Below are 23426 nucleotides of genomic sequence, written 5' to 3' on the forward strand. Positions count from 1 at the left end.
AAACAGATGGTCTACAGTTTGTAACTATAGAACTACAAAGTGCATCTATATGACAAGAGGAGCTCACAAAATGGATAAAGAGTATAGATAAAAGGAATGAAGTGGCCATTTAGTGTAGTATTGTGCAAAAGTGTGAAAACAAGATACTCTTGATACTTTTATTGTATTTATGTTTATTTGTAACAATTGGAATATTATATAGGGGGTTTAATGGCAAAAACACACTTACTGCTAAAATAAAGAGTTTTAAACTATTTTCAAGGCTGCCTAAGGTTTTTGCACAGTACTGTATATCAGCATGTAACATGCTGGTAAATCATAGTGCACAATGAAACAAGGCCTATAACTTAGAAGAAGAGTGACGCATACATAACAGACTTTATTGCTTAAAATTTTGTTCGTCATGTTTTAAGCATGTTACACCTCCATGATATTCCCCACATTTAGTAATGGTTTTTAAACTGCATGGAACTGTATGAGTCATCATCTGGAATGTTGTTTCTTTGTAAAATGAAGTATAGACCAATTTATTTTTTCCTGATGTAAATTGTTGGGAGTGGGCTTTACACACACAAGTAATATTAATGCTCTGTTATGACTAATATCATCTTTATTAGAGCAAAAAAATATATTTTCCATAATATGTCAGCTGTTATTTTTTACAAAAACTCGTTATATCCATAATTGTTATAAATGGATATTCAATGTGAAATGGTCCAAAAAGAATTCATTTTGTTGTTGGAATAATTTAATTGACTGCAAGGCTATGTTAGCTGCATAAGAGTGCAGAGAAAGATTTGCATTACATTACTTTGAGAAATAAATTTCATATAAGAGTTTCATTAGAATGCATAGAGTGTTTTTAAAAAAATACAGATGCTGTAAATAGTTACATAGTCCACAATTGTGTTTAAGCAAAAAACTGTCAGGCTCTTCATGTCAAGGAATCTAAAAATAGAAAGGCCTACCGCATGTAGAAGAACAAAAGGCTTTTTTAAAGCAGGGTGGCTTCTAATAACTGAATTAAAAACTAAGACCAAGTCTAATCTCTGTTTAAGGACATCCAATGCCGTAATACTTCTCATCCAAACCAGTTCAGCAGAACAACTGGGAAATCTGTTCTCTCACATGTAAATAAACTGTGACTGCTGTTAGCGTTTTCAGCAAGATGCTGTTCCTAACAGTTCCTTTTTAGAGACAACCACATGTAACACCATAGGAGGAAATGTGATAAAGCGTCATCTCCTGTGTTTTAATGCTTTTGGGTATTGTAGTTCTGTTTTTTGAAAGTAAAGCATTTCACACTAATCAACAAAGCAGTACTCACTGTAAGCACTGTAAGCTAATAGTTAGCTAATAGATAGATGAAATTAGAATTCTTTTATAGTCAAGATGTACACTACAAAAAAACTCTGCTGCTTACCATGTCATTAACCTTGACTTCATAGTGTTCATCATGGTTGAAATGCATGATGATTCAGGGAGCGAATGGGCCAGAAAACCTCTCAAATGGTGCACAGGTGTTATTGAAAAGTCTACTTCATTTACATTGTATTTCCACATTTACAAAGAATTTGCATTTGTTTATAAACTTCAGAAGATCACGAAACACTATAAACATCTATAGCTCCAAAAAACACATTCAAGAGCTTACTGTTTAAAAAAGAATAAAAATTCACATTTTCTTCTGCATTATTTGCATAGTAACTTCAAAGTATATCGTTGCTGTTGAAACAAATCCTCATATCTCCAAAATGTTAACTTTACAGGAGAGGGAAAACATTCTTAACTTTTACTGGAAATAGAATGTAGAATTTATTAACTCCAAGTCATTTTGGGGCATTTCTTTTGGTCCATTCATCTTGAAATTTTGGCAATTGTGTCAGCTGGCAATTTCATACTGCGTCAAAAAAAAGATAAATAATAAAAATAACATTTTGTTCTGACAGCAGCGATATTCTGTATTAATAAATCACAATGATTTCCATTTTCACAGTTAATTCTTCAGACGACCTGAGGACCTTAAAGGGTTGTTGCTGTTAAGGGTTTAACCTAGGTATTCAGTTAAAAAGGAATAATAAATAACCACTTTCTCATAAAAAACATAAACAATATAAGACTTCTCTGGAATGAAACTGGTTATCTTGTCACCTATTACCTTTTTTTTAAAAAAATGCCCATCATACAGTTATACTTCAAATCACTACAGAAAAGTGTAAACATGTGAATGTGAAAAGTTTAAAGTCTCTGTTTGGCAATAGCATGTGAACCATTATGCAACATGTAAAAAAATCACAATGAGTTAAAAAGGGAAACAGTGCACTAATTGGCATAGCTAGAAAGAAATAGCTAAAATTAATCAGCAACAGTGAGTTACCATTTGTACTCACAAGCAATTTGGTGTAATATTTATCTCATGGCTCATACTGAAGTGTCTATTTTGGTTTTGATGCTGCATGTTGTGTGTTGAGATGTTTCTTGAGGTGTGCTGACTGAGTAAAACGCTTACCACACTCTTTGCATTCAAATGGCTTCTCCCCCGTGTGGATGCGTTTGTGTCTCTTAAAATTACCCAAATCCACAAAGCCTTTCTCACAGTGTGGACACACGTAACGTTTCTCACCTCTATGTCCTTGTACATGCATGTTCAGTGCAACTCTATGCTTGAATGTCTTCCCACACTGACCACAGAAGAACGGCTTCTCCCCTGTATGCATGCGCATATGAGTGGCCCGGTCCGTCTTGGCCAAGAACTTCTTGCCACATATTTTACAAGGGAAGGGCCTATCTCCAGAGTGGATGAGTTTGTGTTTCGTTAGTGTGAATTGGTAAACGAAACTCCGTCCACACTCCTCGCATTTGTAACCTTTCTCCTCTGCGTGGACTTTTACATGGCGGTTGAGGCCTCGGACACTGGGGAAGGCCTTTCCGCATTGGGAGCAGTTATAAGGCCTCTCACCCCTATGGAGCCTCATGTGGTTCTCCAAAGAAGACGCATTGCTGAGAATCCTACCGCACTCAGAGCACTCGGTATTCTTCTCCAGTACTCTACGTGAAGCTTTCGGCACCGCGCGGCCCACATCTGGTGCAGGAGCACTCAAAGCTGAATGTGGTAATGCACAAGACGAATCAGCTGATTCCCAAACTTGACCTATTGTTCCACTTTTGGTCTGATTCTGCTTGCTGACTTCATTGCCTATCTGTGGACCTTTCACCATGTTCAGTCTGAAGGGTTGTTGTTCTTTTGTAGAATCTAACACTCTGAAATTTGACTCAGGCTTGGAAAGAACCTTAAAACGTTCACTCATTCCAGGCATTAGTGCAGGACTGCTACTCGCATCATTTGCTATGGAGTCTTCATCATGCATGTCCATGGGGATGGATTCATTGCCCTCACAACTGATGGTTGGACTTGAGCAAGGGGGAAACCTTTGTATAGTTTCCTCAAAGCTACTACCTGTAGAAATGGGTATTTCTATAGGCACGGTAGGTCCTCTTTTAGACACATTACCTTGGTTGCAGGCTGCTGCTTGCTGTTCTTTCGGGGTAAGAAGTGGTGCAAGCTGTAAAGGTTGCCCAGATGATTGTGAATGGATCATGGAAGGTTGCTCTAATGCAGCCTCCTGCTGGGTTAGCACAATGGGTGAGTGGAAAGGCATGGGGGGCAAAGGCTGAAGTAAATCTGATGTATTATCAGGTGGAGGAAAAAACTGATCTGAAGATGAACAAAGAGGGCCAGGCAGATAGTGAGGTGTTGTAACTGGCATTTGCTCTAGTGGTGATGGAGCATTAGTCTGTGGAATTGAAACTGGAGAAACAGAAGACTTCATTGATTGTACTGGAATGTAGGACTGGGTAAATGGAATGTGAGTCGGAGGATAAGATGACTGGGATGATGGGGCCAGATTGTGAAGAGGCACAGAAGGAAAATGGGCTTGTAGATTTAAGCTCTGTGAGTGCGGTGGAAGTATCTCATTTGATTGAGTTGGTGGTACAGGAGCATGGGCTGGTGGAACTGGAACGTGGATAGGTGGAACTGCACCTTTGAGTGGTGAAACTGGAACTTGGCAAGGTGGAACTGGGCCTTGGACAGATAGAACTGGGCCTTGGCCAGGTGGAAGTGGGGTGTGGACGGGTAGAACTGGGCTTTGACCAGGTGGAAGTGGGGCTTGGATGGGTAGAACTGGGCTTTGGCCAGGTGGAAGTGGGCCTTGGACGGTTAGAACTGGGCCTTGGCCAGGTGGAAGTGGGCCTTGGACTGGTAGAACTGGGCCTTGGCCAGGTGGAAGCGCACCTTGGATGGGTAGAACTGGGCCTTGGCCAAGTGGAAGAGGGCCTTGGATGGGCTGAATTGGACCTTGGGCAGGTGGAAGTTGGCCTTGGATGGTTTGAACTGGGCCTTGGCCAGGTGAAAGTGGGTCTTGGACAGGTGGATTTGGGACAGGGTTTGGTGGAGATGTAATCTGAGACAATGGAATAGGAGCTGTGCACTGGTCTAGAGGAAATGGAAGCTGGGCTCTAGGACCCGAAAAACGACTTAGTGCAGTCTTGCTCCTGACTCGAGGAATAAATGATTCGACTGGAGGGATTGAAAGCTGCTTTGCCTGAGGGGATGACCGAGCTATTGGTCTCACAGTTTGGTCTACTGAGGCTGGTAAAACTCTTTTCTTTGCAGTTACAACTGGAGTTTGTAATGACTGGACAGAAGAGCAAGAGTCTAGATTCTGGTGTTGAGGATGAGGGAGCCTTGCCACTGCACAAGGGTGCTGGATATTTTGAACAATTTGTGGAGGTTGGGAGGTTTTGAGCTGGACATGTGGCTCAGAGAGCTGATTTGTTTGAGATGAAACTGGTGGGGCTGTTAGATGGGCTCTAGGTGTTGACATCTGACCTTGTTTGCGAGACAGTGAGATTGCTGGTGCAGGTAAGCTAACTGCAGGAAGAGATAGCTGAGTTGAACTAGCTGGTAGCTCTGGTAAATTTGATATCATAGCTGATGGAGAGGTTTTTTGTCTTTCTGTTTCACTCAGCGAAGCCAAACCTTTGAAAGTAGATGTACTTGTAGTCTGGGTAACTTTGTTATTAGAGTAGTCCACTCTATTGCTACAGGAGACTGTATTAGTGGTTGGGGCTGGATTAGTGGTTGAGGATGTACTAGCAGTTGATATTTCTCTGGGATTTCCATAGCATCTGGTCACTGTTTGGAATGTTGAGGGGATCGTAACTGTGCACATGCAGAAAGATGAGAGGAAAGCAAGGTTAGATGGAAGCATGGAAATACAGAGTGAAGCAGAATGTAAAGTTGACATGAAGGTAATGGCATAGAGAAAGCTTTCGCCAAACACAATGTTCTGTCCAGTTATGGTAACTCCCACACCTCTTTCCATGGTGTTCTTAAAGGGCTCCTTGCGCACCAGTATTGGCTCAGCACCCTCTTGCTTCAGTAAAAAGTATCCAGGTGCATAGTCATCACAGTCAGTCTCCTGAGGCTAAGGAGAAAAAAATACAATGAATAAATAAACAAATATGTAAGTAAGTCAATACACGTACAGTGGCCCCACAAAGTATTTGGACTAACCACTTAAGCATTGGTAAATTTTATTGAAGTTCTTTAGTTTACTTCATAAAATAAATTCTATTTATTTCAGAAAAAAACACTTTAAGCACAACATCAAACCGATGATAGATTCTTTGTGTGGAATAAGTCTGGAGTAGAATTCCAACTAGACTGCACTAAGAGGTGGAAGCGTCACACTGTAAAAATCTATCACGCTTTTAACCTTCAAAGTAAGTTACCAGGTTAACTTGAAATTTTGAGTTCGTTGAATTATCGTAATATTAATTTAACAAATGAATAATGTGTATTTTATCATCTATTACACTACTGTTTGAAGCTCAATAAACATTTCAAGTTAACCCAGTTACTTACTTTTTAAAGTTTTTCTTGTTTTCCTGTTTTCCTTACAATGGTTGTAAGAAAACACTGATGGGATTATGAACTCAGAAGTGTACAAAGCCATCCTGGATGCGACCCTGAAAAGGTCTGCAGAAACGCTATTAGGATAACAAACTGAAATGTCTTTGAATGGTCTCTTTAAAATACATAAATAAACTGACGCCTTGTCTTCTGACACAATGAACTTAATACATTTTTAAGAAAGGTAAAAATGTCCAAATACATTTTGGGGCCACAGTACACAATTATGCATACATCAGGAATTGTGGACCCCTAGACTCTATAATGACACTGTTAAATAGCTGAAATTACAACCTTGAACAGCACTAGTTACCAAACCGATTCATTTAAATATGCACAATTAACAGACACAAAAACATCTCACTAAAATAAGTTCTCACTTCTTTTTTAATGAGCAGCAAAGCAAGCTGTCTGTTTCCATCGTCTGCAGCAGTGGAACACAAATCTGCAAGACCATCACTTGCGATATCTAGCTGAAGGCCAAATGGGGCTGGGCTGCAGCATCTTTCCACCATGAGGGGCTTTTCTGGAAAATGATTAATACTTTTAATATAGTCAAGAAAACACTGAAGGTCCTACACAAAAATGGTAGTTGCGCAAAGCCTTGAGAAGTAACCTACAAGTAACACAACACAAAAATGTTTATATAGTAACAGAGCTTATACACAATTGTTGATCCCACAAGCTATTTATGTAGCCTTCTTTTTAATAATGGGATGCTCATGTTTCTGTTTTATAGCACTATTGATTGTTTTTACTTGCATTCACATCAAGTCTAATATGGCACTTGAAAATTTAGGGGAAACAATATTTTAAGTAAAATGAACAGACATTACAGAAAAAAACATAAAATACAAATGTCAGAATGAATTATGTGTAGTATTATTATCATGTTAAATGTAAAGTCTGGAAGTATTTAACATGTTTTTCTCCTCATGATGGTGTTTTGTGTTCAGGTTTACTAGTTCAGCCTGGAGTCATGAATACTAACAGAATGACAAATATGCATTAAGCTACAATGTTCTCTACAACTATTGGCATCGCTGGTAATCATGAGCAAAATGAGCTGTAAAAAATATTCTTAACTATTTATTATTTTTCTTACATTCAAAATATTAGCAAAAACCTAACCTTTAACCCTCGTGTGGTGTTCAGGTCTGTGGGACCCATTTTCAATGTTTACCAAAAGAAAAAATGATGCGATTTATTATTATCACAACATCAGATTCCTTGGGCTTTGCTCAGTTTCTGTGAAGAACATATAAAATAAATAATAAATAAATAAAAGTGTAGAGGTGCTGTGTCCCTTCACTCTGTTCTCCTCCTACATGGCCTGCTGTTAGTGTGTGTGTGTGTGTGTGTGTGTGTGTGTATATGTGTATGTGTTTGTATATGTGTGCGTGTGTGTGAGGGTGGACAACATGGACAGGCTGCTGACTGGCTACAGCTGCAAAAAGAGAACTCTACACTGACCACTTATGATTTTAAACATGGTGGTATTTTTACATAAATTGTTATGGTTATGATTTTAAAAGCCAATAATGCGGTGGGAGACCACTGAGTAACAAAAATATGAACACCACACAAGGGCTAAGATAAAATGACTGAAAGAAAAAAATAAATCATCATGAAAAAAAAAATGTTCTTAAATGTATGTGTGCCACAATTATTGGCACCCCTAGAAATGAAATTTAACTGTAGTATATTCTTATTCATATTTTATGTTTAAGTTCACCAGAGCAATTAGGTTATGATTAGTCAGTTAGTCAGTTATGACTTCCTGATTCACTGGGGAATATATCCATCAGACCAGAAAAAACAGCAATGATGTGCAACAAAATGTTGTTGAGCTGCACAAATCAGGAAATGGCTTCAAGAAAATAGCTAAACTTTTGAAAACGCACATTTCCACAATCAGAACAATAATTAAGAAGATTAAAACAACTGGAGACATTAAGAATCTACCAGGAAGAGGATGTATGTCCATACTGATCCTACAGACAGTGAGGAGGATGGTTCAAGTGGACAAAGAATCTTCAAGTATCACAGAACTGCAGACATTAGTCAGGTCTTGGCGTCAGACTTTCTCCCAAACTACAATCAAACACTATCTATATAACCACAAGTTGTTTGCGGCGTTTGCCAGAAGTCTCTGCTGTCAAGGACCAACAAATTCAAGCTCCTACAGTTCACCAAACGGTACTGGAACCTTCAGTAGAAACATGTCCTATGGTCAGATGAGATCAAAATAGAGGTTTCTGGCAATAAACGTCAGAGTTGACTTTGGTGTGGACACAAAAATAGCCATGCAGAAAAGTACCTCATTCACCACTGTGAAGTATGGAGGTGGATCTGTGATCTTGTGGGGCTGTTATTCTTCCAAAAGCCCTGGGCCAATTTCTTCACATACATGGCATCACAGACTCCAACAAGTACCAGCAGAAATAAAATCAAAACCTGACTGTCTCAGCCAGGAAGCTTAAACTGGGCCATCGTTTAGATCTTCCAGCAGGACAATGATCCAAAGCACACCTCAAAATCAACACACAAATGACTCACTGACCACTGAATTAAAGTTTTGTCATGGCCACCCCAGTGTCCTGACCTGAACCCCATAGAAATCCTGCAGGATGAGCCGAAGAGGTGAGTCCACAGAGTGGACCTCAGAATCTGAAGCATCTGGAGAGGTTCTGTATGGAGGAATGATCTCAGGTCCTTCGCCATGTGTTCTCCAGTCTCATTAAGTGTTACAGGAGAGAAATCAGAGCTGATATCTTTGCAAAGGGAAGCTGCACAAAGTATTAAATGAAGGAGTGCCAACAACTGTGGCACATACAGATTTGAGAAAAAATATTTCCTGATGAGATTTATGTTTTTTTTCTATCATTGTACTTCAAAAAGGTCAGATTTTTGTTAATATTTTGAAAGCAAGATTAAAAGGATAAGCAATAAAGAATGTTTTTTACAGCCTGTTTTGCTCATGTTTACCAGGGGTGCCAGTATTTGTGGAGGGCACTGTAGTAGAGTCCTCAGAAATGGTGATTCTCATCTTATATAAGCCATGTAATCTGTTGAGTCACTAAGTTTTTTTCTAGGCAATGAGTTTGTAAGATTTTTTAAGGGAACTTAGTGAAGTTTACAGTGTAAAGACTACACTGTGGGCCAGAGCATCATTCTGGCAGCCCACCCTTTATAATGAAACGGCCCCTTTGTATGTGTGGAGAGTCGTTAATAGTTTTCCAGGAAGTGTTTTATGCGTGCTGTTCTTAAATGTGTTCAGTAATTCACACTTACCACACTGTACACCAACATCACGTCTGGGTGGTCCTGCTGTCTGATCAGTCCTCTGCGCTCCTTCTCCGGCGAGTGTTGTCTTGAATTGGCGAGCAAAAGCGCCGGTCTTTAAGTCCACATTCTCCTGCCTCAAGTGGACGAGCTCGGCTCTCAGCTGCTGCAGAGTGCGCTCGAACAGCTTGGTGGCCTCGCCGACGGCCGCCTTCAGCACGTTCTCCATCACTGAGGCGAACTGGGTCTGAAACCCACCGTCATCCTCCATGATGACATTCAGCGCAGTTTGGACTGACTTTATTGAGCTTAACGAGCACAGACCTGTTTCTCTTTCACAGACGGGGCGAAGTTTACAGTGACGTATCATTGGTCGACGGCACGGGCGCGCGCCACTTCGCAGTTCCTTCGATCTGTATGCCATGTGCGCGCGCCGATTTGAGGAAACGATGGTGTGAAGATCCGCGGAGCCGCGCGCGTCTGACTCAAACTCAGAGCGGAGTCAAAAATAACTCTCACTTCCGCACAGCGCTTATTACTTCAGTAGATTATTTGGGGCGCTGGGCTGAGGACCACAGTCCACTGAGGAGTTTAGAGTCACTGCCAGCCTCTGAGACAGGACCTACAGCGGTGTTGTCCAGCTCCGCTCATGTAGTTCACCTGCTCTTCCCTGCACCTGTCACAGCTGAGGATCAAGCCCTTCCTGAGCTATATCAGGTGTGCTAGAAGAGGAAAAACACAAAACCATGTAGTGTAGCTGGATTAGACTGTTGAAATAAGATGGTTCTTCAGGGGTTCTTGGGTAAAGGCAATGGTTCCATTTAGAACCATTTCTGCTTTGGGGTCAATTTAGTGTTTAACATCTCTAAATAAATGATTGACACATTTTTTTGCTTCATATTTAATGACTTAATGGGAATAACTGGCTGAAACATAAGATTAAAATGATGATGTTTTCAGTGTCCTTTCCACATTTTGTACACATCAGTGTACACAGAACACATAACACATAATTCCCAGCAAAAGTTTCAAATCTGAAGATGACAGAAGGGTTAAATTGTTCTTTCAATAGTGAGATGTTCTTCAGACTGATGGAGAATGTGTTGTATTTGGTTCTTTATAGTACCAAAAAGCGTTCTTCTATTGTTACAACAGAAGCCATTTTGAAGCTACACAGAACCATTTTCAAAAATATTACATATAGAACCATATACAACACATTCTCCATCCAACTAAAGAACGATTTCACCATGCAAAGAACCATTTAAGCATGTTATGTTTCTATATAGAACTCATGGTTCTAAATAGAATAACTGCCTTTACTATAGAACCCTTGAAGAACCATCTTTTTAAGAGTGTGGATATAGAAACCTCTGGATCTATAAAAGCACAGCTGTTGAATGAGCATGTAAACAAATGAATTAAATTAAAAAAATAATAGAATAAAAGTTGTGAATTATCCCTCCTGCTTTTCCTTTCCAAACCCAGCTGTACAGATGATGAAAAATGGACAAGGGGATTCAGACATTGAATTGTGTTGGTTTGGTAAAAGATTTACCAGTACAGAGCTACAAAAACCCAAAATAAACAAATAAACTGAAGAACAATGCAGTCAATGCAGTCTAAAATCAACTATATTTTTAAGAAGCAGAACAGCATGTAAGTACATTTAAAATCATACACCAGAGAACTATTTCACTACAACATTTCTGAAATGGATGATGGATGTGTTTAGGTTGGACACAACAGAACTCTTTAATTCAGTTAACCCCTTAAAATCCTAGGATTACTACATACTAAGGCTTATTATTCAGTAACTACATGAACTGCAATGTAAACTGGCTGAGCAATTCTTAGTTTATAGAAGTGTGTAATAAAACTTTGGGCCTGTCGGTGGGCCCTGGCCAATTATTAAATCCTGAATCATGACAATTGTAAATGAGTCTTGACCCCAACTGGAAGCCATCAAACTGGTTTAGTTAATAATAGCCTTTGTGCTTACAGGACATGGAAATCAAAGAAGAAACTACAACAAGCTCTTAAGACTGATGATGCTCTGCCAACACACACAAATTGTTTGAACTGGGAGAATGCAAGACTGAATCAGTGGAGGTGATTCATGAGATTCAGGCTGATTTTGTAGCAGATGTGTTTCTGGATCTACACTGATCAGCCATGGTCTAAATCACATTAATATATAAATGGCTATAAAGCCATTAAAACCAGCTCCTTGTATCTATACTCACTGTTCATTTTATCAGCACCATTTTCCATGTAGTTTCACTTTGTAGATGTACAATTAGTAGATTAGTAACTTCTCTGCATACTTGATAGCCCCCTTTCACCCTGTTCTTCAATGGTCAGGACCACCACAGAGCAGGTATTATTTAGGTAATGGATCATTCTCAGCACTGCAGTGACACTGACATGGTGATGGTGTGTTAGTATGTGTTACGCTGGTAAAAGCAAATCAGACACAGCAGTGCTGCTGCTACCACCCCTTCGTATGAATGGTACATTCACAGAGGGGGTGAACAGAGTACATGCATAAAACAGGACTTCACAGAACCCAAAAGGCCAAAATAACAAACACAAACCAAAACACTTTGCTGGTTTGATGGTGGTGATTGATTGTTGGGAGAATCTACAGTCTTCTTCCCCTTTTCACTCTGGTTAACTTTTATTTGTCAATTATTTTACTAAATATTCTAAAGAGAACTACAAACATTGAAGAGGAATTCAGTTACCAATATGAAAAAGTAATACCGAGCGGTTTGATCTGAAAGGTGCATTGTAGAGGAATTCACAGATTCCGATTTTTCTACAGTTGTGGTGATAGGAACCAGAGGTCATGATGCCTACAAAGCAAATATAGCCATTTTATTTACTGTCCAAAACCACCAGTGAACCTTGACTTCTCTTCTGTTCCTGTTTCTTATGTAATCTTGATAATGGTAAAATAGTGGCAAATCCAAAAAAAGTTTTCTTTGGGTACTAATTTGCCTTAAAACACCTTACAATACCTGCCTTACAACTTATTTTTAAATGTCCATGTACCTCTCTGCCTTGAATAGATTTTTAAAAATAACCTTTAGACCAAAATCGTATCTCAACCTTATCATCAACATTATCATCAAACAATGAACAGTGGCTGGTTCCATCACCACCACTGTGAACAATTCTGACTCTGTAGTTTCTCTAAAATGGAGCACTTCCCATTGAACTACTCTGAATGACTTTGTTTACATCTTAAAGGGGAACTCCACCGATAAAGTTCCACATAATTAAACGGTTAAGATGTAAACAAAAGAGGTAGAATTGTTCACAGTGATGGTGATAGGAGCCAGACATCTGAGTTTAATGCCTCTAAAAGTTCCCTAACTGAAAGTTATTACATAAAATGGTTAGATATTATGTCTGATGCCTGACACATTGTTTTATGATAGATTTATAAGAAAGTTTTGGCCTAAAACATCTCGTTAATCCATTTATTTTATGGTGGAGGGATACGTGCAGGGCGTTGTAAGGCAAAATACTTGTCAAATACAACATATTTTTTCAGATTTTCCACTATTTTACCAGCATCAACATTATATATAAAAACTCAAGACACAAATAGGTTCACTGGTGGCTTTGGATGGTGAATAAAATGGCTATATTTGTGTTGTAGACCCCTAGTTCCTATCACCACCACTTTAAAAGAAATCTAAGTTTCTCTACAATGAACCACTTCACACCAAACCACTCTAACTCACTCTGTTTATGTCGCAACGACTAAATTATACAAAAAAAAAATTGAAAAGTCGGCGGAATTCCCCTTTAAATGGTGTTTGTGGGTGGGTTCTAGGAATATGTGGGGACAGTTATTTTGTCTGTAAGCTGTTTCAGTGAAGAACGTGCAGAGTCCCTATCTGCGGCCGAGTGGTCTGTGTGAACACACCCCGCAGGACTCGGTGTAACACTGTTTTAGTCCCCCAACACAGAGAGGAGTCCCACACAGCCTGGATTAGACAAACCTCCACACTTCTCTCCTCACTCTGACAGACCTGTATGACTATTTATTACCTGTAACATAGGAAAAATGCGGTAATGTCATTTGTGATTTAAAAAGTTACCTTCTGAGGCAGCTAAGAAACTACGGACTGACTGTTTTTTCTGTCTTTCTTTAGCTAGCTAAGCTAACCAGCTAGCTAGCTCGTGTATCATTCTTAACGTTAAACTGAGTTAGCCGCTACCTCTGATATTAACAGCTCGCAGGTTAAAGAAAACGTCTGCCGAATTGGAAGGAGTTAGCGATTTGGAAAACAAGTAAAAGATATATGAATAAATCGATTTTAAATTTAGGAGCGTTAGCTGACTGTCTGCTGCTGTTCAGGCTAATGCTATCGAAGGTTTAGCTAATGAGTGGTCCCACACGCAGGGGGCTCTAACACGGCTGTACCGTTTGGTTTAGATTTAGCTACTTCTTCACTGTCGCAACATTTACGTTCAAGATGTCTGAAATCATCCTGACGTTTCAGTCCCAGCTCTCTGGCGTTATGGAGACCGTTTTTAAGGCGGCTATATTTGAGATCACCAGGCTGGTGGAGGACAGTTTTCTGGAAGAAGTGTCTCGGAGCCGTGAACAGGTTGAATCTTTGAAAAAGAGGCTTCAGTGGTCTGAATCGAGGCGCAGAGACCAAGAAGAAGGCAGGAGGCTAAAGTGTGCAGACTGTGGCAAAGCCAGGCTCTCTGATGGTGAAGGGAAACAGGAGAAAGCCTCACTGACCCAAACAGGTGAATTTAAAGTGTTAAAGGGGAATCCCACCATTTCTTTCAAAATTTATGAATAACTCAGTCATTGAGATGTAAACATTCACAGTGGTCTGATGTGGTTTATTGTAGAGAAACTCAGAGACCTAGATTTCTTTACAGTCGTGGTGATAGGAAACAGGTGTCACAATGTCAACAACACAGATATAGTCATCTCAACCATTTAATTATGTTGAATTTTTGAAAAAGTTTTCTTTTAAGCAGATCAGCAGCATTTGTATTAACACTATAAGAACATATACCTTAGAAAATACCTAAGATTTCTATAGTACTGCAGAATGCTTCTATAATAGTATTATATCACATTACTGTAATGAACGATATTCTTACTAACAACAGTTATCCATCAGATTTGTGAGATTCTAAAGTAAAAAGCTAACAACAGATTGTTCATGCTTTTTATACATACTTGCTGAGCATGTAACATAACAATCGTTCTTTCTTATGTAGACAGTGCATTTACTATGATTGGTGTAGACTCTTAGCATTTCTTCTATCCTTCCTCAGGTGTGGAAAATGCACGAAACCTTAAACAGGAGAGAGGTGTGGAGGAGAGTTGGAAGAGCTGTGGAATTGAGAAGAAGGATGAACTTTCTGGACTTGTGGAATCAGAGAATGTATCCAGTCCAGTTAAAGCTGCAGAGGTGAGCTGCATGCATAATTGTCCATTTAGACCAGGCATGTCAAACTTGGGATCTTCTGGGCCAAAGTGTTGCAGAAATTAGTATTTATCCCCATCTAATGCTCAGAATTCAGTTTGTTTGAGCTGAATCAGGTATGTTTAATGAGGCATTGTTAATGTGCTGAAGTGAACTGTGAACTCACCTGTTATTATCTTTGGTGGTTATGGTACTCAGGTTCAGGTGGAGACTATTGTTTTAAACAATTGATCATGTACCTCCATGTGTCCATCATGTTTTGATGTGCAGATTTCTTAAGCAGTGTCTGTGTTGTGTGCTTTTTCCAGAATGCAGCTGAGGAGGGAGGAAAGCTGAACTGCATGCTTAAAGCAGAGGGCGTTACTGCTGCTGGTTCTGAGCCACAAAACGAGTGGAGGCTAAGCACTGAAGGTATAAATTAATACATGTCTAAAAGTGTAGCAGACATTCATTTAGCTATTAAGTTCTAAGTAGAACATGATAATGCATGATTTTAACTTAAACTCAAGCTAAACATCACTGACCACTGGCAGAGGTCGTTTATATTTGTGAGTAGTTATGTTTTAGGAAATGTCTTAGTCTTAGTTTAGCATAACTCTATATGGCTTTATAACATTTTTTTCTTTATATTACTGAACAGTTGCCATTTTTAAATCACTCATAGCTTATAATATTGGTATCTCAACCTTTCCAATATAGGCTTCCAGTTTATTTACCCACTTCTTCATGTGTTTTCCCAGTAGAAGGTTCTGACAATTCTGCTCATAGTAAGACCTACAGTGAGCAAGAGTTGCAGCAGATTCAGGATGCCTGGAGCTCAGGCTTGAATCAAGCAACTGACCCTGAACCGGAGGCAGACAACATCCAGGGTCTGCCATATAGAACTCGCTACAACATGGAGGACTTAGGATCAGCAAGTTACAGCACCCAGGAGCTGGACATGGGAGACCTGAATGGACTAACAGGGTCACCTCAGAGAACTGGAGAGGTATTGGGATTTGGTGCACTGTCAGGTTCTTTGCAGACTGACCTGAGTTCATCTTTGGAATGTGGGAGACGTATTAGAAATAAGAGAGGAAACAAAGGCTCATCGTCTTTACACAATACTCCAGATACAGGTGATCTGAACTGTTTGCTTATTAATGAAGAGGGATACTTGCAGGACATTAATTCTCTTCCTCAGGCTCCAGTTGGACTTGTAGTTGACCCTGGCCATCGGGGACATTCCATGTACAGCAGAGACACAGTTAATGACAGCAGTAATTGCTTTTACAGTGGAGATGCATTTAGCCACCCAGTGGACCTGAACCACACTGAAATGGTGGGAGATGGAGACAAAAGTCTTCACACTTGTTCTCAGTGTATGATCAATTTTCCAGACCAGGTTTCTTTAAAGGCCCACATGCTTACTCACCGAGCCAGTATGTCACCTTCTTACGTCTGCAACCAGTGTGGGAAGAAGTTTACCCAAGCTTGCAACCTGAAAGTCCACCAACGCGTCCATCAGAGGGACGGACTGCACCTGTGCAGTCACTGTGGGAAGGGCTACTCATCTTTCAGCGACCTGCGGAGGCACCGATGCAGCCAGGCTGGAGACAAGCCTTACAGCTGCACGCTCTGCGGGAACAAGTTCAGCCGGCTGTGGAACCTCAAGCTGCACCGCCGCATTCACACACAGGAGAAACCACACCAGTGCAGCATGTGCGACAAAAGCTTCACCCGGGCCGACATTTTAAAGGTCCATCAGCGGACGCACACTGGAGAGAGACCGTACTGCTGTAGGGTGTGTGGGCTGAGCTTTAAACGGCTCGACCATCTCCGATCACACCAGCGCAAACACGGATCTGACCTGAACAATCGCTAGATCTGCAGTTCTGTTCATCTGTACACTAATTCAATGCTTATACACGGAGTGTCCAGTGTATTAGGTACACCTACCTTGTATCTACTCATTGACCATTTTATCAGGTTTCACCTTTTATACCTTGCAGATAGGTATACTGTTGTCATGCACAATTTATGTTATGTACTTAATTTCCCTTATAGGATCAGTATGCTTTCTAAGTATGCCTGGTCTGGAAGCAGCACAGCATTGCCAGCAGACCAGTGCCACTTTTAGTTGGGGAGGCTTAAGCATGTTGCCCGAGGGCCCCGCCAGTTATACCCAGTCAGTTCTAGGTATACCCACAGCATTCCATTTGCTGGCTCACCTCTTTTACAACTAAGCTACCAGCAACCATTAGCCATTATTAGCCATCCTCTGTCCCATCTACCCCTACCACAGGGTAACTGTTGACCAGATATTATTGTAGTAGATCTTTCTCAGCACAGCAGTGACACTGACAGAGTAGTGGTATGCACTGTTGCTGGGGTTCACTGTGTGCACGTACTGGCCCCTTTTATCAGACACATATAATTGTAGTTTTTGTTGGTATAGTTAGAGACTATGACTTCATGCACAGTTTGAGTAAGCCATCCTCTGGCTTTTTATCAGTGGTTAGTTTCTGACCACAGTTGACTGGTTGGGGCGGGGTAACAAATTGCACAGCAGCTGATCAGCGACAGTCAGTAACTGTGAACCTACATCTGATAAAATGGCCAGTGAGTGCTTTGTACAAGGTAGGTGTACATAATAAACTGACAACTTAGAATAAGTTTTGTCTTTGTTTTCAAATAGATCATGAATTGTAATTGGACTGTAAGGCATTACAAGTGTGTCCACTGCATATCTGTCAAACTGGCAACAGAGGAAGAAGCATAGTCAATAAAATGAGCAGTGTTTGAAAATAGCCCAAGTTTGAAAACAGCTCAAGTATTTAACTTTGTTGGCCAAAAATGGTGGTTGTATTGAATATGTTAAGTTGCAGAATCAATGCATTTACACACCGGTCAGTAAATCACAATGCAGCGATGCATTTTTACACCCCCTTCAGGATTTGTTCTCTACTAGTTTACATTAGTTAATTTACCCGTGAAATATTGTAATTTATTATTTAACATCCTGTCAAACATTTGGCAAATGTCATTTCAGGTTAGTTCGCATCATGGTTAAAGAAACTGTATGGTAGTCAGATTTTCTGTTGGTACTTAGTGATACTGCAGTGCCTTTGTAATTGGATTGTTTTACTGACTGGGATTATCATGTCTCTTATTTATTAATGTTTCAATTATGTTTTTTCATTGCATTTCTTTCATTTCATTATAGTCACTCCTAGCTAAAATGTGTTTATATAAAACGACTTCCAGACTTTTTGTGTTGGTTTATTTGAGTTGTGGTTGTGGATGAAAGTTGATATTTCTACTGGATGCTGATTAAAACAGTTTACCTTTAAGAAAAAAAGGTGTTTCAGTTTCTATGGAGCAACAGTTTGTTGTTATATTATTTTATCACATTATGAAGATGGTAATGTTTATAATGAAAAGTGTAAGATGTGTATATCCTATTAATAAAGTCAAACATGAACACTTGAATATTTATGTAAAAATTCTGTCCATGATGATGTGAAGTGCCCTCAGTATAATGTAGGGTAATTAAAAGATATGAAATTATTAGTGATATATTTTAACATGTGTTTCTAACAATATCAGATCCCACTTTATATGGATAGCTCCTTATAGATTATCTAACTACATATATTCAGATTATTAGCGAACTATCAGGTGGAGTTGATTCTCAACAGTGTTATGGTTGATATCAGGGTCAGGTTTAGGTTTTGAGTAGTTAAGGAAAATTAAGGTGAGTTTTATAGATGTCAATGTAATATAAAGGCAAAGTAAGAATCTAAGGCAGGCTGTCGAAATGCAACACATTCTCCATCAATCTGAAAAACCTTTTCACTGTGCACAGAACCATTTAAGCATTAAATGGTTCTATATCGAACTCATGGTTCTAAATAGAACCATTCCCTTCACTAAAAAACCCTTGAACCATCTTTTTAAAAGTGCGCCGTCTCCACTAAGTCTGTCCAAGTAGGCCACTGTACAACGCGTGACGTCACGGAGGACAACAAGGTTTTCCTTTTCACACCGTCGTATCCATGCCTAATTATTTTCTTGCTTAAGAAAATCGCTATCAACGATATTTCGTTATTTACAACCTTAGAGCGCTTCTTTTGTGTCGAGTGGTGTCAAGCTTTTGCAGAATGGTCGCCGTTATCGAGGAAATGTAGCCTTGCAAGTGCTGTTTGCTAACTGGTTAGCCCAGGCTAGCCGCCTCAGCAGCACTAACGGTCCCAGTTACACAGTCAGTCTGACAGATACGGCTAACAAAGCAAGCTAATTACAGCAGCTGTAAAACACAGCCGTTTTCCTGATGCATTTAATTTATTCTCCGAGAATGTACGAGAGTTCTGCGAGCTCACATGTGGACCTGCACCGCCACTGTCTGACTGTCAGACCTCAGCAGAGACTGTGATGATGGACAAGGCTGCACTTCAGTGTGTCTCTACCAGGCCGCAGAGCAGAGAGATATAGGAGATACATACGAACACAGCGCCTACAGCTGTATTAGTCATTATTACTAAATCGCTTTTGGCACGGTTGTGTGAAAGGACTGCTAGAGACTCAGTAGGATGTCGGATGCTCTACTTCTCACCTTCCAGACCCAGCTCTCTGGGGTCATGGAGACCATCCTGAGGTCAGCTGTATGTGAGATCACCAGGCTAGTTGAGGGCAGCTTCTTGGAGGAGGTCGGTCGTGGGAAACGTGAAGCAGACGTTTTGAGACGAAGGCTACAGATCCTGGAAAACAAACTTGGCGAGCGAGAAAGAGTTAAAAGGGTAAAGTGCGTGGATTGTGGCAAAACTGGCTTCTCCAGGAAGGAAACGGATAGTAGAGAATCCAGGACACAAGCTGGTAAGTAGAATCCTCAAACTGCATTATATGTCCCAAAGTATCTAGGCATCCCTTCTGATGAATGAACTCAGCTAACGTTACCTTAAGATGCACCCACTGCTGACACAGGCATTCAATTGCACACGCACATCTTGTATAATCTCTATAGAAAAGCACTGTAAAAAGTGTGGGATGCTCTGGAGCAGCTGCACATTAATGTAAGGTCACCATGTCCAGTACTACAGTGTCAGCTGCAGGTATAAAGCCCCCCAGCACTGGGTTGTGGAGCAGTAGAACTGTGTTCTCTGGAGTGATGGAGCACTACCCAGTATCTTTGGGATGAGTTGGAGTGGCATTTGTAATCAAGAACTAATCAGGCAACCTACCTTCAGTTCAATCTAATCTTCACAACAATGCTCCAACATCCAGTGTAAAGTCTTATCAGAAGAGTAGTGGCTGTTAACTCCCCAGTAATACCTTTAATTTCAGAAAAAAATAGTGAGTGGGTGTCTACAAACATTTTGAACACACTGTATATCCTTCGTGATACACTTATTTGTTACACAAGTGTGTGGACTTATCTTCTGAAGGTGTGGAGTTGGTTGGTGTTATGAAGCATGAAGGCTCTTCTGATGGAGGCAGAAGCTGTGGGAAGGGCAGTGTAACACCAAGCCAGGAGGCATCCTCAACAATCCCAGACACTGAACTTAAGGTGGGCTAAGTTTAAATTTGGGCATGCACATTTTTAAGTACTATTAGAAAAGACTTGTTTGGCAAAACATCTAATTTACATTCTTTTTATCTTTACTCAAATGTATTCGATTAGCCAAGACATGTTTGGTGTCTAATATATGTTTATTTGGCTTTACACTGGAGCTACAATGCTAATGTAGTTAACAAGTTATGAAAGTCTATTAGTATCGTGCAGACAGCTTGCCTAAATCATCACACACTTATCTCGAGCTGGGAAATAATCCCAGGTAGACTGTTTCTATAGTTTCTGACACTGTATGGATAAAATCCAGGCTTCCGGATGGCTGCTACTATTGTTTTTAATGGTGTGGCATACTTTTGTCTGTTTGTATAGATTACATTATGTCACATATGAAACAACTTAAGCAAGTCTGTTTGATAACAAAACAACTTTGGGTAAGAGTTGTGATGATTTAGGCATGCAGTTTGCACAGTGCTAGTTAGTGGGTAAGTCTCCATCTACATTAGCCTTGTAGCTCCAAAACAAAAAAAGGGTGAGGGGAAAGTTTTGCTGAACTATAGGTAGGCATATGAGGAATGCAGTACATATCTAACATACCACATAGGTCTACTGAAACCTACTTTTAGACTGACCTCACCAAACCTCTCTTTTTCAGATTGTTGAAGTCAGTGAAGCTAGAGTAGGAGGAGCCATGAAAGAGGAGGTTGCAGAGTCTACAGACACGCAGATCTACTCAACAGTACACAGTCACACAGCAGATCACAGAGAGCCACAGAGCCATAATGTTGGAGAGACGTCAGGCCTCCATACCTCACAGCCTGACCACAGAGTTCCTCAGAGGGACAAATTTACTGGAAGCAAGTCTGGCAGCCCTGGTATTCAAGATTCTGTGAAAAATAGGCCACATTTAAAAAGGCCAGACTCTAAAACAGATCATGCTGAGCAGTCACCTCTCCCACAGCCAGGGCCTGCAGCTGTGCCATCTTCTGAGTGTTCCACTGTGAAGCAGCTGGCAAAGAGTCCTAACTCTGTGCCCATAAAACAGGAAGTTGTAGTGGTGCTTCCACCGGAATGGGAAGAGGTGGATAGGGTGAGATCAGGGACTACCTCCGCCCCCAGCAGGGTAAATCCGACACTGGATAAACACCAACACGGAGATCTTCCTCCCACCAGACCTCCAGTGGAAGGAAGTGTGGTGTATCCTGGGCCTTGTGGTAAGGTGAGCAGCCCTGCCTCTCAGGTCACGCAGCAAAGGACACTAGTGAAAAAACCCACCAAACTAGTAGAACATGCCAGCGTGCTGGCCTCTAATCCTGGCACCGTGAATATAGCCAGGGGGCAACCAGTTCACAAGAGTCCAGCCTCTCTGCCTAAACCCTCTCAGGCACTTCAGCACTTCCAGAGAGCTTACGCGGACGAGAGAAGCATCAGTGCCTTGCAGTCTGGAAGAAATCTCATGCAGGCACTCAGCGCTAGGACTGGTGGTCATATTGGGCACCATACGGTCAGGACACCACACAACTGCAGCCAGTGCGGTAAAGGCTTCTCTCACCTGTGCCACCTGAGGGCTCACCAACAGATTCACACAGGAGAAAGACAATTCTGCTGCAGTTTGTGTGGCCGCAGTTTCACCAAACTCAGCAACTTGAAGGCGCATCGCAGGGTCCACACAGGTGAAAGACCCTATATCTGCTTGGCCTGTGGCAAAAGGTTCACACAGAAATGCAATCTAAAAAGACACCAGAGAATTCACTCTGCCAATCTGTGACTAGAGGCGTAGATTTAGTAACAGTTAGAGTTATGATCTGTCTGGCTCAGTGAGGTAGAAATTAAAGCGGTCTTATGTGTTTACAGTGTTTGTTAACTATTGTATTTGTGCACCTGTTTGTTGTTTTGTATATGAGTGTATGACCTTTCTGGCTATTTAAGCAATATTGTGCTTAAAGACCTTGCATAGCTGTAGTCTTTTTCATAGTTGTATGCCATGAAATGGCATCTGTATGAATTATGAATAAAGGACCTTTTTAACATGCCATGTATAATTGTTAGTTCTGAGTTAAAGAAATGCACAGGAAGAACAACTGAGGATGGCAAGTGTAACATTATCAAACTGAAAAAATCTGTTTCTTCTTAAACACACATCTTATCTTGCATTTATTATTTTAAATGTATTTTTAAGTTCCCAGTAGGACTGTGGTGAAAATAGGTAGTACATTCAGGATCTACCAGCATAGGTGCTGATGCTATTCTGGCTTTTGCCAGACCCTTCTGGCTTAAAATAACATGCCAATGCCTGAAAGAGTGAAGTGAGCAATAGCAGTGATGCCACCAGCAGCACAGAACGAAATTGACCCCATACATAAATAAATAAACAAACAAACCTCAGTACATGTCAAAGTATAATTTTAATATACTAAGAAAAGTACAAACCCCAAAAGCAGCGTTCAGGGCTAAAATTAGCATTTAATGTGTTATTTGTCATGTTATGTAAAATACTGTAGCACTGCATCCCTCAGTCTCATCAGTATGACAGAATTCATGATCGTGTGTCCTTTTCGTGTTTTCGTCCGTCAGTGTTCCGTCACTACAATATCCAGCATGCACTATGCAATTACGTCATATAACAATTGTGAATCCCTCAATGGGAATAAAGAATTCCGCTGATCGTGTAGAGGCTGATAAATACAGCCGTCCTATTTGGCTCTCTAGCTGTAATGTTAGCTATCTGCCTTCTTATGAGAAAAAATGAACAGCCCAGAAATCCACACCAGAGCATTTGCAGTTTTTCAAAAGTTCTGATGTGGCTACGCTTAAATTTTACGTTTTGGCCAGAGTGCCCTTTTAGAGACTATAGTGTACTTTCACATGCTCGTTTTTCCCCTTTGAACTTCTGTTATCGGACTTCTGTTTTTTTTAGGAAGTATATAATAACTTAATATACAACAGCCAGGGGATGTAATAACATATTAAATAAATCATAATCAATGTATATTTCCAAAGTCCTTTTAGCTTTCTTGTTTTTTTATATATATTTTTAAAATAAGTCGATAATTAGAGTTTGGCTTATACTCAGACCATCTCTTCTCATGTAAATGATATTTACCCATAATAATTCAATACTGTACAAAAAGAAAATCTTTAACTG

General features: G+C 40.3%; 3 protein-coding genes across 4 annotated transcripts; 2 read left to right on the forward strand and 1 right to left on the reverse strand.

Annotated features, from left to right (window-relative positions):
* LOC118810529 (pollen-specific leucine-rich repeat extensin-like protein 1) lies at positions 1–9608 on the reverse strand. Its single transcript, XM_036574356.1, has 4 exons — positions 9272–9608; positions 6358–6503; positions 5378–5489; positions 1–5224 (listed from the first exon to the last, which is right to left on the reverse strand). Exons 1-4 carry the CDS (start codon positions 9531–9533, stop codon positions 2436–2438), a joined length of 3309 nt encoding a protein of 1102 aa, XP_036430249.1. The 5' UTR covers positions 9534–9608; the 3' UTR covers positions 1–2435.
* A 3583-nt stretch (positions 9609–13191) lies between these two features.
* On the forward strand, positions 13192–18184 carry si:ch73-109d9.2 (uncharacterized protein LOC565042 homolog). 2 transcript variants are annotated; one of them, XM_036574396.1, is made up of 4 exons: positions 13192–14038; positions 14582–14718; positions 15042–15144; positions 15474–18184. In XM_036574396.1, exons 1-4 carry the CDS (start codon positions 13756–13758, stop codon positions 16595–16597), a joined length of 1647 nt encoding a protein of 548 aa, XP_036430289.1. In that variant the 5' UTR covers positions 13192–13755; the 3' UTR covers positions 16598–18184. The 2 variants fall into 2 exon arrangements, with proteins under 2 accessions (XP_036430289.1, XP_036430290.1); XM_036574397.1 differs by having other exon boundaries at positions 15477–18184.
* Positions 18185–18724: 540 nt separating this feature from the next.
* si:ch73-109d9.3 (zinc finger protein GLI4) lies at positions 18725–22332 on the forward strand. Its single transcript, XM_036574401.1, has 3 exons — positions 18725–19587; positions 20157–20278; positions 20937–22332. The coding sequence occupies exons 1-3, from the start codon at positions 19305–19307 to the stop codon at positions 22047–22049; spliced, it is 1518 nt and encodes a 505-aa protein (XP_036430294.1). The 5' UTR covers positions 18725–19304; the 3' UTR covers positions 22050–22332.
* Positions 22333–23426: the final 1094 nt, after the last annotated feature.

Source organism: Colossoma macropomum, unplaced genomic scaffold, assembly GCF_904425465.1.
Source record: "Colossoma macropomum unplaced genomic scaffold, Colossoma_macropomum, whole genome shotgun sequence".
Lineage (NCBI taxonomy): Eukaryota > Metazoa > Chordata > Actinopteri > Characiformes > Serrasalmidae > Colossoma > Colossoma macropomum.

Bases quoted from the DNA above. Each gene is read 5' to 3' on its own strand.
- si:ch73-109d9.3 (XM_036574401.1), top strand. From the start codon at position 19,305: ATGTCGGATGCTCTACTTCTCACCTTCCAGACCCAGCTCTCTGGGGTC. The intron at 19,588-20,156 runs GTAAGTAGAATC...TATCTTCTGAAG, and splicing joins AGAATCCAGGACACAAGCTG to GTGTGGAGTTGGTTGGTGTT. The intron at 20,279-20,936 runs GTGGGCTAAGTT...TCTCTTTTTCAG, and splicing joins TCCCAGACACTGAACTTAAG to ATTGTTGAAGTCAGTGAAGC.
- LOC118810529 (XM_036574356.1), bottom strand. From the start codon at position 9,533: ATGGAGGATGACGGTGGGTTTCAGACCCAGTTCGCCTCAGTGATGGAG. The intron at 6,504-9,271 runs GTAAGTGTGAAT...ATCATTTTCCAG, and splicing joins TGATGTTGGTGTACAGTGTG to AAAAGCCCCTCATGGTGGAA. The intron at 5,225-5,377 runs GTGTGGGAGTTA...GCATGTGCACAG, and splicing joins TAAGAACACCATGGAAAGAG to TTACGATCCCCTCAACATTC.
- si:ch73-109d9.2 (XM_036574396.1), top strand. From the start codon at position 13,756: ATGTCTGAAATCATCCTGACGTTTCAGTCCCAGCTCTCTGGCGTTATG. The intron at 14,719-15,041 runs GTGAGCTGCATG...TGCTTTTTCCAG, and splicing joins GTCCAGTTAAAGCTGCAGAG to AATGCAGCTGAGGAGGGAGG. The intron at 15,145-15,473 runs GTATAAATTAAT...GTGTTTTCCCAG, and splicing joins GTGGAGGCTAAGCACTGAAG to TAGAAGGTTCTGACAATTCT.